The 17,505-nt window shown below is 39.5% G+C and overlaps 1 protein-coding gene across 2 annotated transcripts in view; it reads right to left on the minus strand.

The window, feature by feature from the left end:
• The window catches only part of LOC149211667 (uncharacterized), a 115,705-nt gene extending 98,497 nt beyond the window's left edge, over positions 1–17,208 (minus strand). For both annotated transcript variants that reach the window (XM_089391566.1, XM_089391567.1), the window contains exon 1: positions 16,202–17,208. In XM_089391566.1, the coding sequence (XP_089247692.1) occupies positions 16,202–16,795 (594 nt within the window). In that variant the 5' untranslated portion in view covers positions 16,796–17,208. The remainder of the gene's footprint in view (positions 1–16,201) is intronic.
• Positions 17,209–17,505: the final 297 nt, after the last annotated feature.

Genomic DNA, 17,505 nt, shown 5'->3' on the forward strand with positions numbered 1-17,505 from the left:
TAATAAGCGAAAAATGATTATTTCAAAGGCAAATGGGTTTCACAATAGGGAAAAGGGGTTTTGGTTAGGGAAATGACCTTTGAAGGGTAATTTGCTAAGAAAATGTGTGAAACTAAGGGGTAATAGTGAAAATGAAGGGAAAAGAGTATTTTAATAAGAAATGATGGGATAATGGAGAAATTTAGTAAGTATGTAGTGGGCGATAAAATGAAATAAGGGGAAGTTAATTAAATCAGCTTGCGACATCTTTTCACTTTCATAACTACTCCTGCACACTGAAACATAGGATTAAGCATGATAAATGTGCTTATGCTTTAACAACTTTGTACTTCTGCAACCTTTTTTCTACCTACCCTTTACTTACCCTGACCTTTTTTTTCACTTAATTGGGTGCATTTAAGCTAGCAGACCCTTTCTTTCCTTTTTCTTTTGAAAAGCAAACTATCTAATTCTAACCTTTTAACATCCAAGGGCTCAAATTAAACTGATGAGCTCCTTATTATTCTCTACCTAACTGCTAATCTGCCAAGATTAAACAATTTGCTAGATCTTTATTCTCTAACTATAAACATGAAATTTAAAGCATGAACTAGTCAAGATTAAACTATTTGACTATCATGGGTTGTGGCATTTATGACAAGCTGCACACAACCATTATTTTGCATAATAAAGTAAAAAGTAGTGGCACTTGGACTTGCACACTTTCATGATCTGTTTTTTGCTTTTTGCTTTTCTCTCTAACCTAACATTTTATTTTTGCCTTCATTTTTTAGGGCATCTATTCTAACATTTTCTTTGATATGGACATATTTATCAAAATATTTCCTAACATTTTTATTCAATATTCTTTTTGTCCATATCCTAGCTTAACATTTTTTGAAAAATATTTTCATTTTTTGGACTAATTTATTTTAACTTACCAAAACCAAAAAATGCTACAACACTATCCACATGTGCGAGTTGATGAGAGAGGAGAGAGAGAAACTCGAGTCCTTCTCTGTCCTTCTTAACTTCCTTTGCTTGCCCAGAGTTGTCTTGAGTGAGGAATACAAATATGCCAAATGAGAAGCTCAAGCTGCCTTTATATGGTAGTTTGTTTAGGGTGAATAGACGTGTCACTTGGCAAGGTCCGACTTGACTTGGAGGGAAGCCAACTTGTCACTTTTTGGAGCCAAAAATTACATTTCAAAAATTCAAATTTACATCTTTTAAAAGTCGCAACAGGACGTTGACTCAAGATAAATTTTCTTTGACTCAAGCATTTATAAATATGCTTTATAATGATAAATTTAATTATGTCAACTGACCAAGAGTAATTATGAAGACCGACCATACAAATTCAATAAATTTCACCTTGCCAGCCAGAACATGATCTCACGGGTCTACAAATGGCCATAGTGTCAATCTTTGCTCCAAAGGTGAGGACTTCACAAGGGTTACACTAGTGGGTTTTTTCCTCTTGGACACCCAATTATGACATTTATTTATGTTCCAAGGGTCTTTTCATTGTACAATTTAATACATAGAAGAATTTGGATTTTGCTCTAAATGAAGGGCCATGGTTTTGGGGTAGGGCAGGGCTCTTTATTACCCCATGCTTTCCAGATTTTGATGCAACAAATATGATAGTCTCAACACTGTCAGTTTGGGTGAGACTCCCAAACCTCACTCTTCCTTTTTGGCACCATCAAGTCCTAGAGGGTATTAGAAATACATTAGGCAAATTTGAAAGAGGAACATGGAAAGAAAAGAGAAAGGTAGTTTTACCTTTGCTAGAATATGTGTGCAAATAAACCTCAACAAAGATTTATCGGATCACATTATATTGAAACATAAAAACTTTTAGTGGTCACAAGTTCCAAACAATGAGAATACGACATTCAAATAGCGTTCTTGTTTTCAAACAAGACATTTGTAGAACGCATACCCATAGGCTAAAAAGAACCCAAAAATGAAAAAGGCACATAAGCCAAACGAATGGCAATTTAAAGATCCACATTTCTAAAGAAGAAGAATAAGACACCATGAAGAATCCAGCAAAAGAAAGGGGCATCCAAGATAAGAAAATTAATGCTACTCTCTATCAAAGTGGGACATATTCAGCAGCAATCCAAGAGTCAGATTATCAGATAAATATGGCATACAATGAGAATGGCACAGTGAGCACAAAGCGTGTCCATGTATCAAAAAGATCTAATTTTGACAAAGAGCATCATACAAAGACATCTGTGTGTGATATGGCTTTGGTACCAATGGACCCCAAAGACAGAGCATGGCAACAAATCGAGTAAAAGAAAGGAAAGAAGGGTAAGATAAGTGATTTCTACATTACTTGATCTTCTCGTACTATATTTTTATCTTCTCCTTTTTAGTTTTAAATCCTCTTCAAGGCCATTTTGTGTAATGATCCTAAATAGGAATACAAGTGATAACAAGCAAATAATATATGCATCAAATTAAACCCAACAAAACAAAAAACCAAACAAATAAAACAAAAGAACAAGCAGGACCAAACCCAGGTAAGAAAATGGTTGACCTAAAGGCTGCCCAGTTGTTGCACAAATCTGCATTGCGCTACCCAGAAAATTATTGCTCTGTTGAAGTTCAAATGGTTGGAAAGTGCACTAAAACTACCCATAAATTTATATGCTTTTAACCCCGGACACCTTGGACAAAACCCAAAAAAACCCAGAAGGGATTTTAGTTGGCTTTGACTTCTGATTTTTTACCACCTTGGAGCCTCCCCTCAGTTGTAGATGCAAAACTCGGTCTGTTGGAAACTGCTTGTAAATCCACCTAAAAACACCTCCAAAATGTTGAGTTCACCCCTGCTATCCAATCCCTGACTTCTAAGATGATCTCTTGGCCCAAATCAGCTGCTCCCGAGCACCACGAAAATTTGTTGAGTGGCCTCTACGTTGTCCCTCAACCCAACAGTGCAACTAGCTGGAATGTTGGCTCAGTTGGCTATAAAACTCAGCAAGAACATTGGTCTAATGTTGCTACCTCAGCTCCCCAACTCCCGAACAAGCAATCAGATCTCTACTTGCCTCAATCTCCCTCTACGTGTTTCTTGGCTAACTAGAAATATGCACTCCTTGCTCTACGCTGGCTACTGGTGTATCTCATTGCTCTAGAACTTCTGAAAACTCTTGTGGAAAAGCCTCCCTCAAGCAGACACGGATGGTCCCCCAAAGTAGAGGTTGAGACTCTCACTTGAGAGACTCGTGGCTAAACAGTCGGTACACTCGCTAAACAGCAAAGTGAACAAATGAGTATTTGTTTGCAAATGTCAAAGATACCAAATGGAGGCCTCCAAGCTCTATTTATAATTGCTAGTCATCTCCCTTGGTGGTCCTCCCCACCTTCCACTAATAAAATATTACTTTGCTGCCATTCTTCATTAAAATAATAATTTCCACTTTTCTCCCACAAAATAATATTTTCTCCTTTTTATTTAATATAACCAAAAATTGGCAAAACTCCTTAGTGAATTTTGCACTCACAAAAATTGGGTTTGCTTGAAAGCCAGGATGATCAAACAGAGAAATGAACAATGGAGTCGCCAAGATGTTCCCCTTAAAATGAAACAATGGAGTCGCCAAGGTGAGAGATCTTCAACCCACACTTCCCTTGCTCACCTAAGAGAGGGAATGTAACAATTTTGTCATACCTAGGGAAAATTCTACTAATCCATTCCCTGCCAACGGCACCAAAAAGATGTTGTAGCTTTTAACGGCACCCGCAACACGAGTGCTTCGGGAGACATAGAAAGCTTCCTAGAGACAGCCTCTGGGTTGATTGTAGACAAATGCCTAGGACATTTGTGAGGGGGTTTCAGCAACACTCCAATTGTCACGTAGAAGAGAATAAAATAAAAAGGGGGCTTCGTTCAATCAGCCTTCCTAAAAGTAGACTCAAGGCCAAAACATGGAACCGAGTGGTCAGGGGGTAAATCAAACCAACCCAAAAGAGAAATGCCTTCTTCTGGTGGCCGACACACAACAATCACGCAGCTTAATATTGCAGTTGTAGTAAAGGTGAAGAGGAAGAGAGAAAGGGGGAGATTCGATGCATAGCGTTGTAACAGAATCCTAAGCTCCAATGTCCCGAAACAGGTATGGAAGATTGAAGAGGTGGAATGGTAGAAACAAGTGGAGTGAAAATGAAGGTTTTCAGGCCATATACCTCATGGGCACATTTGTAGCCAAAAGCTAAAGCAAATATGGGCATATTACAGGTACTTAAGTAAATTTGTAACTAGCACAAGTATTGTTTCTACTTGTTAGCAAATATATAATCATGAATAAGGGGAGAAGCCGACAGCTTGACTACACTATTTTAAAGGGAGAAAAACATACATGAAGTGATAAACATAAGAGGAAACATGTTGCGCATCGATCTGCTTGGAATCACCGGAATAGTTTCACTAATACTTGAAAGATCCCAATAACCATTCCATTACATTCAGTGTGTGTATCATTCAAGTCCCTCGTGAATAAGCATTTAGAACCAGAATCAAAATTCTCAAACCCTTATTAAGTTTTCCTCCCCCTTATTTATACAGAGAAGGGGGGTTCTTTGAATCTACATTTACAAAATATCTCAGCGTGAGCGTCTTGTTGTCTGCTAGACAAGTTGTCTTGGCCTGCGATAGTTCTATTGTCCCAAAATGATTTCCGAGGATTTAATTCATTTCTCGAAAACCAACAAAAATTACAAACTAATGAAAAGAAAAGGAAAACAGAAAGATGATGGAGGAAGTTATCGCCCTGTGCTTCCTGTGAAGACCCCTGATCAGGCCACGTCTTTGTCCTAATGTGCCTCTTCTTTCAACCTGGCTAGTTCTCGTCGCTTTCATCTTAATTGCTCGTCTTCCCCACTCCCTGTAGCTGATAGCAATCAACTGTGTTTGTGTGTCAATGAGCATAAACAGAGTTAGTCCGGGCAGTGCTTCATTTCGTATCTGAGTGGAGCTCCATGCCGAGCCATTAAGTCTTCTTGAGCCCCCCATACTGATTTACCGTTGCACCATACTTCATTCAATGCTTCAGCTGCCGACCCATCCGCCTTCAAAGCCCTGTACCATACTATTGGGGCTTTACGGTAGCGGGACTTCTACTATTAAAGGTGCTGCAGAACAGCGAGTTCCGATGCGCCTTGGCCCCCTTTGGTTTAGCCCTTGTCTACATTTGTTCTTATATAACCGAGGGTTGTGACCGGGTGCTAGGGTCTTTGGACTCCCTTCTGGGAGCTTTTTCCTTTGTTGCATAGAATCATGCATATCGGTGGTTTATAATGGTCGCCTTTGGTATCTCCCCTTGACCCTTGCGATCGTCAATCTGCGGGATTAGGCCCACCCGAGATATCGCAACCAAAGTATCGGAGAGGGCCTTCCTACCATATCTCATAGAGCTTGTTGATTGCCTGGACACGAAATTTCCATAAGGCATATCACAAGAACTATCGCATCTGGGAGGGTTCCCACATATCACAATCGCAAGTAGGAAGGGACTTCGAGGGAGGAGGGACTTTGACCTGTGCAATCGTCGATCTGCGAGATTGGCCCCTTTAGTGCTTAGCCCTTGGTTCTTCGGCCATCCATGTGATCGCAACCCAACCCCCTTATCGAAGCCCCTTTATCGGTGGTTCGCAATCGGCAAATTCCTTGTGATGCACGACCCACTGCTACCTCCGATCGCCGATATGCAGGATTGATGACGTCATCAACGCCACATGTCGCTTCCCGAGTGGCGACACATGTCACCCAAATATGCCCCCATAAGTCCCCTAAAAGTGCCAGATGTGCGTGCTACGTATCCCCTGTACCACCACGTCATGCTAACGTCAGCTGCCATGTGGATTCATAGGGACCAATGGTATTCTACCACATGTCCCCCCTAGAGGAGAGAGAAAAGGGCCCACCTACCCTTGGTTTTTTGCTGCAATCCTTTATTAAATGGTTTTCGGCCCCTCTCGACACTTTAACACTATAGGCATGAACAACTGTCGATTGTTATAAGTGTGTGTTCCACTGATCGCCGATTTGACTATACATTGCACTGTAGGTTGACCCTTGACCGTCGATTTGCGATATCACTCCCAAACCCCTGTTATGTGGGAAGTCCAATATGCGGGACCTTCGATCACCAATATGTCGTGCCTTGGACCCGTTGATAGCCGATTTGCGATATGTGATGAGCCTCGGACCTCTGACGTTTGCAATCGCCAATATCGAAGTTTTTTGATCACCAGTTGCTTTGTCCTTTCCCCCGTCGCTGCTCTTAGGAAACTGCGATCCATTTTTGGACTTCCACCTAACATTGGAAAGCTTATCCTGAACACTATCCAATGGAGAGGGTCCGATTTATCTTTGAGATCTTTTGTGGCTCGGGAGATGGCTCCAAACTTCACTGCTCTCTTTGGCACTTTTGACAACTGAAAGCTCATAATGCAGTGAGTGACAACATTGGCTCCAATTCGAGACAGTTCCTTGTTGGCAAAGACGCTGAGATCTTGCAGACCAGTATCCTTCACCATTGGGAATGGAGTCAAAAATATAATGAATCTATACAACCAAAAAACCTCCATGGGACTTCACTTGCTAGGAGTACTTTCTTCATCAAATTAAAATGCAGAGATAAAAATTATAACAACTGTAAAGTAAATGCATAGCTAGTGAGCTTATTTAGATACACTCCTACTTATATACGAGGCTCAATTCACCTAAGTGAGTTCAATCCCCCAATGGAGCCAGGCTAGCATTTGTGTGCTAGGCCTAATGCCTCCCTGTTGCTGAAATTTTAAAAATTAAAATAAGCATGCACCATGAAAAATCTTCAAACAAAGGACTTGATGCATACTCCATAAGTAACCTCTAATGTTGACTTAAGAATGTGCTCACGTAATCAACTACAGGGTCATAGAGACGACTAGAAGAATTTGCAGTTGCCTTATTTTCATGAAAAGTTTGTTGATCAATATCTTCTTGGTCAGGGTAGCCGCAAATATTGTTCAGCGCCTCAGCCTTTGAGTTTTTAAGAAAAGCTTGTCGCTGATCTTTTGCTACCAATTTGTCAACGAGCCAACCCTCTTGGTAATCTGCAATAGTATCTTCAGTTTTTGAACTGTAAGAATCATAGATTGGAGGGCCTAATGAGAATTCCCGGCAGGGACCTTGCTACAATAAGTGATCACAAACACTGCTTGGTCCTACAACTTCGGGCTCTTCTTGAACAATTCGTTATTGGGAGCCTTTTCCCCACTTGACTGTAAACAACTCCCTTTGAACCTTCACAGCCATCTCATCCTCCTCTGAATAATATGAATTAGAAATCGAGAGAGTTTCTTTATCATGTGCTCCAAGTGAACGATGTGCATTGTAAACTGGAGCCTTTTTATTAACTTCCTGGAGGGCCTCCTCTCCTTGCACAACTTCCCATGTCTGGGAATGTTGTCGCTCTGCACCACTTAACTGTTCGTCAACGTCATAGACATCATAAGAAGGAGATACATCAAATTCAACCAAATAAGACCCTTGAGGGTTTATTTGCAGCTCGATGATGTTTCCTTCTTCTCTTTCTTACTCATTGGGTGATGCTTCTTCATGCGAGCTCGATGATGTTTCCTTCTTCTCTTTCTTACTCATTGGGTGATGCTTCTTCATGCGAGTAGATGTCTCCACAAACATCTTCAACAAGGTCATCGACCTCGGAATGTCTTCATCATTAAAATGTGCGCAGCAATCTCCAAATAGAGCATTCGGTGCATATAATCTTTTGCAACAGTGATTAAATGCTATATGAAAACGTTTTAAGGAAGATATGCTACCACGAGGTATTGTTTTGTACCAAACTCTAGCATCCTCGTCTAAAGAATACATGAACAATTTCATTTGTACATCTTCAAGAAAAATACCCTGTTGTTCCATGCATTCATGAAATTCTTTGAGGTGTTGGTCAGGCCTTCTATCTGTGTTTCCACTAAATCTAGGCAAATAGGTATACCATTCATGAAACGAAGGGACATGATTGGGATAACCAGCAATAGAAGAAAAATCCAGTGGGGCAAATTTGTTGGCCAGGAATTCAAGAATGGCCATTTCGAAAACCTTCCTAGATGAGTGATTTCAAGTTCAAAGGTAGGGAAAGTTTTCGACTACTCTAGCATCAGAGCGAGTATGAGGCTGCTTGAAAGCCAGGGTGATGAAATAGAAAAATGAACAGTGGAGTCACCAGGATGTTTACCATAAAATGAAACAGTGGAGTTGCCAAGGTGAGAGATCTTCAACCCACACTTCCCTTGCTCACCTAACAAAAGGAATGTAACAATTTTGTCGTACCCAGGGAAAAATATTCTAATTTGTTCCCCAACAACGACGCCAGAGAGATGTTGTAGCTTTTAACGACACCCGCAGCACAAGTGCATCGAGAGACGAAAATATGCAAGATTGATGATGTCATCAATGCCACGTGTCACCTAGATATGCCCCCATAGGACCCCTGAAAATGCCAGATATGCATGCCACATGTCCTCCGTAACACCACGTCATGCTGACGTCAGCTACCATGTGGATTCATAGGGACCAATGGTATTCCGCCGCGTGGCCCCTGGAGGAGAGATAAAAGGGCCCACCTACCCTTGGTTTTTTGTTGCAATCCTTTGTTAAATGGTTTTCGGCCCCTCCCGGCGCTTTAACACTATAGACCTGAACAACTACCAATTGCGATATGTGTGTGTTCCGTCGATCACCGATTTGACTGTCCTTTGCACTATACGTTGACCCTTTACCACCAATTTGTGATATCGCTCCCAAGCCCCTGTTATTCGGAAGTCCAATATGCAAGACCTCCGATCGCCGATATGACGTGCCTTAGACTCGTTGATAATCGATTTGCAATATGTGATGAGCCTAGGACCTCTGACGTTTGTGATTGCCGATATCGAAGATCGTTGATCGCAAGTTGCTCTGTCCTTTCCCCTGTCGCGACTCTTAGGAAACTACGATTGCGATTAGCCTCCCCTTGGTCTTTTCCTCTTTGGTTTCTAACTTTCAAAGGGTATCTTCAATCTACTCTAACTTCTGATCCAGAGATCCATTTTTGAACTTCCATCTACTGTTGGAAAGCTTATCCCGGGCACTATCCAATGGAGAGGATCTAATTTAGCTTTGAGAGCTTTTGTATCTTGGGAGGTGGCTTCAAACTTCAATGCTCTCTTTGGCACTTTTGACAACTGAAAACTCATAATGTAGTGAGTGACAACAACGAGCACATGGCCACATTCTTGGTTATCTTGCTTGAAGCAATCTCGTTGATCTCCAACACTCTTGCCTTGCTAGAATTTTCATTAGGTCACTTCCAACTTCAGCATGTTCTTTTCCATATTATTTGTAATGTTTTCGAAATTATTCTTTGACAACATTATGGGATTTCAACTCTACGACATGATCGCTTGTACTATTAGACTCTATATACCTTAATATCATTTGGCCCATAGTCTGATCTGTTAAATTTCCAATACCAACCTAACATTTATTTGTACCTTAATAATTTGAATTCCCTAAAAATTATTTTATTACTTCAAATTAAATTCTGGATTGCTAGAAAATAAAATCACTTGTATTTAACTTCTAAGAAAATAATTTGCAAAAGTTTTGTACCTCTTGATTTCCTGAACTTGGCCTCCTGGAGATACTCCCAAGATTTCCCTCTTCTTCAGTCTAGCTAAGCCTCTTGCTCTAGACAGAATCGCTTCCTCCACTTCAAAAAATCGGTCTCTCAATGTTGTGTAGTTCTGTTATGTCTTCAACTCCCCATTAGGCTTCTTATATAACTTCATTAAGCCAAATCCCTAGCCCTAATCTTCCAAGTAATTGACAGCAGATATTAGATATTGCCTCACTTAAGATCAACAATTGAGATTATATGTAAGTCACTTGAATAACTCTATTATTTATGATTAGTACTTTGCCTTAATAGTCCACAATAATTAATTGGCTTTAATAATTGTACTTTTCCTAAGATAGACTTAGGAAAAAAGACATAAATCACTTACTCCACCAAGAAAGTACCTGAAGAGGCAATCAACCATCTTCTACATGCTAAGACACCAAGCTCATGTAGCATGTCTTCCAAAGCTACCAAGAACTTCAACGTAATCCCCCCTTCTCTCTCTCTCTCTCTTAACATGTTAATTTTAGGTATGTTTTATGCTAAAGCAATTTATTTCAATTTTCACAGTTAGCTCAATATCTTTTCCAGATTAGCAATCACATGAGCATTAAAGTAAACTACAGATAGAACATAAATATAAATCGCAGAAGACAAGCCAAGACAAGAGGACACAAGATGTGGCACTAGCCAGGGACAAACCCCAATATGGGGAAACCCTTGATAAATTCTTCTTATATGTTCTTCAATAGTTCAGCAGAAAGAGAGAGAGCGATAGCACGTTTACAACAGAAGTCAACACTCTGACTTATCTAGATAAGAGCATAGATCATCTCTAAGAAGATGATACATGAGATCAGTTGAAGACACACTGCTTCAACTAATTCTCCTAGGTGACTCCACCTATCGTTGTGCTACATTTCGTCATCATGTTGCACCATGCTGCACCCATCATCACTATGCTACATCTTATCACACTTCATTAATCATGATTGTATCCATCACTGTACTACATTATGTGTCATTGTTGCACCATGTTGCCATCCTGACCTATGTGTTGGTTGTACCTTGCTTGCTTGTTGTTACATGCTAGCTATCCCTTGCATGTTAGCTGTAACATTGCATGCTTGGTGTATTTGCTGCTAAGTACCATACAATTGTGCCAGTGTTAGTTAGCTATCCCTTGCATACTGCCCTCCTTTGGAATCATGGCTTTAAGTCTTAAAAATTGTTTTTTATATTAAAAATCAATTATTTCATGTGCTTTTTTTAAATCGGTTCATTGAGATCTAACCAATCCCGGTTAGACTAGTTCCGGTTTGAAACCCAATTTATTAGGTGGATCGGTCCGATGTGAGGGTTTTATTAGGAGCAATAGTGCTACAAATGGACTCTCCATTAAGATCTTGTTTACACCTCATCATGGTTAGGTTGATCTTGTCATCATCCATCATCATTATATTCCAAACCTAATTGAACATTAGATATCATTTTTGGGATTCAACTGCGTTAAGTAAGTCATTCAAACGTAATTGAACATTAACGATTCCTATTGTAATGTTTATTAGGCCTTCTTTTCCCACATCTACACTATAAGTGTATATTAGGGGAGATGTTAGGGATGTAATATTTACTAGGCCAAATAATCTTTTATGTCGACTTTACTTGTTTGTGTCCCCAAAGTCAATCTTAAGGGGGGATGTGAATATCTTAGATAAGCTTCAATTGTGGCCCTAATGGCCCTTATATGCCATGCCTTATATGCCCTCAATGGTCAATTGTTTACCAATTTGGTGTAAGTTGGTGCCACTTGTGGGTAATAAACCTCAAGTTAGGACCCACATCACAAGTGACCTTAACAATTATTTTTAAAGAGACTAAGCCACATTTATTTGACTCACTTAAGCCAACGACTATATTGTTTGACATTTTGACTTGAGGGTCCTTCCCTGTTTATTCCTTAGGCTTGATTTAATTATTTTCATGATTTTGTCCTAAAGATGAACCACACTTGATGGTTCTTAACACCAACTCGAGAAATATCAATGTGATGGATCTAGAAGATGAATTTCAAATCAAATAATCACAATTGGTAATATCATGAGAGGTACTTATTATACCCATACACATCTCGTGTACTTAAGTTATCTTTCTTATTGTAATATGTAATAATTAATGAATTGGGATTTTCAAACTTTCTAGTTACTCCATAAGTGCTTACACCATGTTTTTGGGTGCTTCATGAGATTTGTGGTCAATGGTGTATGTTTATCCCCTAGATGATCCAACATGGAATAAAACATGGGTAATTGTTTATTATGGATTTGCACAATGAAAATAGCTTGCTTAGTGGTTCCCTGACCTCAATTAGGTTCTTGCTTAGCATTCTTCCTTAAATCTTTGGGGTTCTTTTGACAGCTTGGGGGATACCCTTCATGACAACCACATGCAATGGTTCACTTGCTTGGAGAATCCTCTACTCAAAGGGAGCAGTGCTACACATATTAGAGGATTGTGGTTTGGATCAATGTTACAAACATCGGCATCATGATAAAATCGGCAAAGGTCCAGAAAACCAAAAAATCATTATTATCAGGGATATATCGATAAAAATCGACAAACATCAACAAAATTAAGATACCATTGAAATATCGGTAAAAATCATCAAACAGGCCAAAAAATTGTGATTTCATGATAAAATCAAGATGTTATCGAGATGTTCACGACAGTAGAACTTTGGATTCCTATAAAGAGCTTGAAGTGGGCTCAAGAATGCCTGCCTTAGTTGCATGATGTCCATGCAAAGGGAGTGGACCTAATGGAGTACATGTTTTAAGAACAATGGAGACCGTGGGGGCTTGTGAAAAAGGAGTGTGGACACACCTTGTGTAGCAACATCATATTGAATCCTTTAGTCTACATGACATCACCTTATACCCTTGGATCCAAGATAGTTTTGTATAGTCCTACAAGAATGTTCATGCAAAGGGAGTGGACCTAATGGAGGACATGGCTTAGATAGTCCAATGGACACTATCTGGGCTTGTGACAAAGGAGTGTGGGATAACCTCATGTAGCTACATCATATTGGAGCCCATATTATGTAGGACACCACCTTAGAAAAAGACATGTGTACCCTTGGAGTAGAGCATTTCACTTGTGTGGCCCTACAAGTGTTTCTTGTAGGTTGCTTGAAAGGTCGTGCATCCACATTGTATTATTGACCTCCCTTACTTACATTTATAGAGGATGAAGAAAGTCCTTCTCATTAATGATAATGTTCATGCTTCTTTCACTCATGAAGAGATGCGACAAAGACTATGAGAGCATTAATCGTCTTCTCCCTTTTAGATCTTTATTTGTAATTGATCTCTCTTTCACAAAGTTCAGAGCATCTTGAAGTCTAGGGTTAGGGTTTCATCCACTGGAGGATTGAAATTAGGGTTTTGAGATGAAATCTTATGTGCATTTGGTGAAGAAGAAGAAGAGAAGAAAGAGTCTTGCATTATAGGACTTGTTTGAGTGATTCATGCATGTTGGAACTCCTTGGTTGAGCTAATGTTTTCTTGATTTTCCTTGGCTAGGGTTTTGGAGAGCTAGTGGATTGTACTAGCCTTGTGATAAGGTTATGTTAGGTACAACAAATTCATCTTATGCATATTAATGAATTTTTAATTATACTTGTGTAAATTCCAAATTTGATGTTCAACCAGGTATGTTCTTCATGACTTGTACTTTACAGCTATATAGGTCTCACTGATTTGACATAACAGCAATTATGTTAAGTGATTCAACATTATAATTGAAGAAGTTAGGTGCTCTTTTACTGCTGTTATTACCACTGTAAAAAGTTTTCAGATCTGGTCTACGCATGATAAGATTGCACTAGACGGCTGAAACTTATCAAAACACTTGTGTATCTTTTCTCCTTGGATTGCCTAGAGGATTGGGTTGTTGAAGATTGAAATATTATTCACTTTCTGCTGCTGTTTTGTTCCATGTTTCATAACAGCCCTAATGAAGAAAATTCACAGGGTTAAGACCCAGGAAACCTCTTGGACAGACTGAAATTTCTGTTTTACATTATTCTACTTGAAACACAGATATTTACAAATGGTATTAGACCATTTCAGAAATCTCCACAGTTTTGGTATGTTTATCTTACTATTCTTAAGAGGGTAAACCCGAAATGAATACTAATGCCATGGGGGGAATTTATAGCGAGAATAGATATCTCTCATTGATTTTGTGACTATTCCACTATGGACATGAACTCCATTTTATTCTTCATTGTTGTAAAGGTCATGGTTATGAAGAGTTCAAGCTACTCACCACCAGGGAAGTGGCAAATCTGCAATCAGAGGAAGCAGTAAAGCTTTATCAATTGTACATTGCCAAGAAGACTACAATAAGCAAATGACTTAACATCATACTTATCTGAAGAAAGTGGGTAGCCACTACTAACTCTGAATATGAATGGTTAACCTAAAATCTTATTATATTTTTCTTTCATTGTGTTTCCATCTCAGTTTTTAGTATGTATGATTTTGCTCTCATATTTATCTTGTTACAAAAAACAACCTACAAACTTAGTTCAATTCAATTTTTTTCCTAGATTACTACTACGTAATAAAAGATCTGTGTTGTTCACAATTTGCTTCATTCATAAATATACATAGTGGGAGCCTTGTGGTTTGTTTAGATTTCTGTTTCTGTACTATTATTTTGCACTGGGAAGTTGTTGATGGGAAAGGCCAATATAAAATTATAAATACAATTGAGTTGGTGCCTCTTATTGTTTGGACATAATATTGCTCTATGCCAATGCTTGTTGCAAGTTCAACAAGTTGTATTGTTCCTCCAGCTCCTAAATTGAGTGCCACGTTCTTGATCAAACACAAAGTCATGTGATCTGGATTCTGTACCAGTGATGAATCCAATGTCACATAGAAAGAATATATAAAAATATTTTTTTTTGCCTCACTAAATATGAATATTGTACAGGTAGAGTGGGTGAGGTGGAGGTACAGTGGGTGGCAATAACACCCGCCTGATGATAGGTAGGGTTGCAGTATTATCATTTAACAGAATATTCAACGTTATCTCGTATTGAACTTTTGAACAGCTGCTTTTGCCTCCAACCTTCTAGGGTTCCAAATTTTAATTGATTTAACTTATAGAACAGCAACTGCAGAAAATCTATCCATTCTCATCAAATGTGCAGAAAAACAGATACTCAAAATAGTTTAAAAGTCAGACAATTACAGAACAAAATTAATAGCAAAATACACCTCATGAAAAAGCACAGATGCATGAGATGAGCAAAAAACACACAGTGACAAAAATGCGTGGCGTGAAGTACAGTCTAGGCACAAAAAAGGTGGCAGGAAAAGAGACAAACATGGGATCCGTATAAACACAGATGCATTTGTTGGAAACAAGAAATACAAGCATCACCGCCAAAAAAGAAAATTAGGAAAAAGACACCGAGAATTGCTGAATGGTGCAACTAGCACAGAAAACCAAACCAAACATGAAAATAACTTTAGAATGCAATTAAGACTACAACACAAGATTTGACTTTAACACAAAAAAACAAACGTAATTGCCAACAATGCATCGGTTCACTGGTAAAGTTAACAGAGCATTCATCCAAATGCCAGGCTTCCACTCTCACTGTGGTCTGCACAACTGAAACGGCAGATACTCAAAATAACAAGGGCAAGTGCAAGTCCTGAATATATTTTGGCAAATTGGTTACCCATCAGATCTGGCACCTGAGCCAAACGAAGTAACAAGTACATTGCAGCCCTTGACCTTGAGGTGTGCTTCTTGAAGCACTTCCAAAAAATTAAACCACAGCAACAAAAAGCAACTCGAAAACCAAATACTGTAACATGAACGGGGCCTTGGTTCACTGATGAGGCTGAAGAACTATTGAGCCATTCACCAGAGTTCCCTTCTGCTGGTATATCAAAAGTGGACGACCCAGGTGCGAATCCCACACAAACTAGGCAGAACAGAAAAAAACAAGTCGGTTATGGTACCTAAGCCAAAGGCAATGCCCGGGTTATGCAGTTAACCCCTTGACGTTTGGCATAATAGAAATCCCTCGGATCTGGACACTAGGCCAAAGGAAGTCCGTATAATGCAGTTAACACCTTGACGGCAAGCCATGTGTATCGAAGCAACTTCCCTAAGAAAATAATGTTAGTGAAAGATGGCCGACAAAAAAATTGATTGCATGTGTACACTAAGTTCATCCAAGAAATTTCTTTTACTACAATAATGCTGGAGACTACAGCAGCAGGTCAATAAACTGAAGGAGCATGAAGGCTACATTCAGCAGAAAATCAAACACCAGAACCCAGAAACACCGGAACCAATGAAGATGTAAAAGTTACCCAGGGAATGCTACCTTCCACACGAGAAGCACTACCAGACACGAATATTGCTGGCAAATTCCAGTTTCTAAATGAACATGAAAGATATTATGACACAAGGCAACGATGTCGATTGCGAAATCACACCTTTTTAGACCATAGACAGTCACTGGCTGCCAATGCCTGCCATCCACGAGAAACCAAAATCGACTGTGCCAAGCTGCGTGCATCCAGACGATACAAGATCGTCAGCATTAGGTCCGATCCAAAAACCACCAATGGATCGCTGACCATTCCATTCTCCTCCTCCACTTTTTTCTTCCTCTTCTTCCTCCTGTGCGCTCCACGCTCATCAAATTCACACAAAGTCAAAGAAGAAACCCTAGCCTTTTCATCCTCCATGAATCTTGTCCCTGATATCTCATACCTTTTACGTTCCCGGCAGTCCTCCACGGCTGCGAACTCAAGATCACTCTCTGCATTCCCGTCATGGCTGTTCTTCCTCCTACGCTCATTAAATTCACGCGAATTAAAAGAAAAAACCCTGGTTATTCCATTCTCCGCGCATTTTTTCCCCAAAATCGCTTGCTTTTTAAGGTCCCCACCATCCTCCAAGGCCGTGAATTTAAGATCGTGAGACCTTTCCAATGCGAATTCGCCATGGCCGTTTGTCTCCCACGACGGTAAAACGCTTCGGGGACTCGTCCTGGTTGCCGCTTCGCCATTTTCTGCGCCGTTCATTGCAATCCACTTCCCCGCAGAAAATATTTAGCATAAATCCCCTGCCTGCCTTCCGGACCTGTGAAAAGATGATGATCGCAAGTGCTACTATAGGAGGCCCACGAGACTTAATTTAAGATTGACCAGGTGCAGGGTTTTTTTTCATGGGATTGTACGGGTAAATGCAGTCATCGAGATTCGAACTCACAACTTTTTCTGCAACTGCAATTATTTCTGACGTGCTTGATACGACCAAACCCTCGGCTTTTTCTATCGAATTTTACGACGATGGATCCCCGCCATTGTCCATAGAAATGTCATTGTATTTTAAGCCAAACCCTGCAAGAATGAAGACCCCCATCAGCAGAGAGCACCTGAGAATCAACAGAAATGGAAGATGTACTTGCCACGGTAGAGACTTTTAAATGATTGTTCCCCCTCGCTTGCTTTTTAAATTTAAAGTTAACTTGTTTCGAAAATGTCTAATTATTATATTTTTTTCTCTCGTTCTGTTATTATTATATTTTAAATTTAAAGTTAACTTGTATTGAATATGTCTCATTATTATTCTATTTTTCTCTCGCTTCCGTGTGACTGCAGCAAAACCTTTCTCAATTTGCAAGATAAAGTTTTAGTTTTAGTGCACATCTTTCACTTATATTATATATATATATTAATCAATTAATGAATGGTAGTATTTGGTTAGGACATAAAATGGTTTTGAAATTATT

This window comes from Pinus tabuliformis, chromosome 1_1 (genome assembly GCF_031772625.1).
Source record: "Pinus tabuliformis cultivar Carrire ecotype Pingquan chromosome 1_1, CPIR1, whole genome shotgun sequence".
NCBI lineage: Eukaryota > Viridiplantae > Streptophyta > Pinopsida > Pinales > Pinaceae > Pinus > Pinus tabuliformis.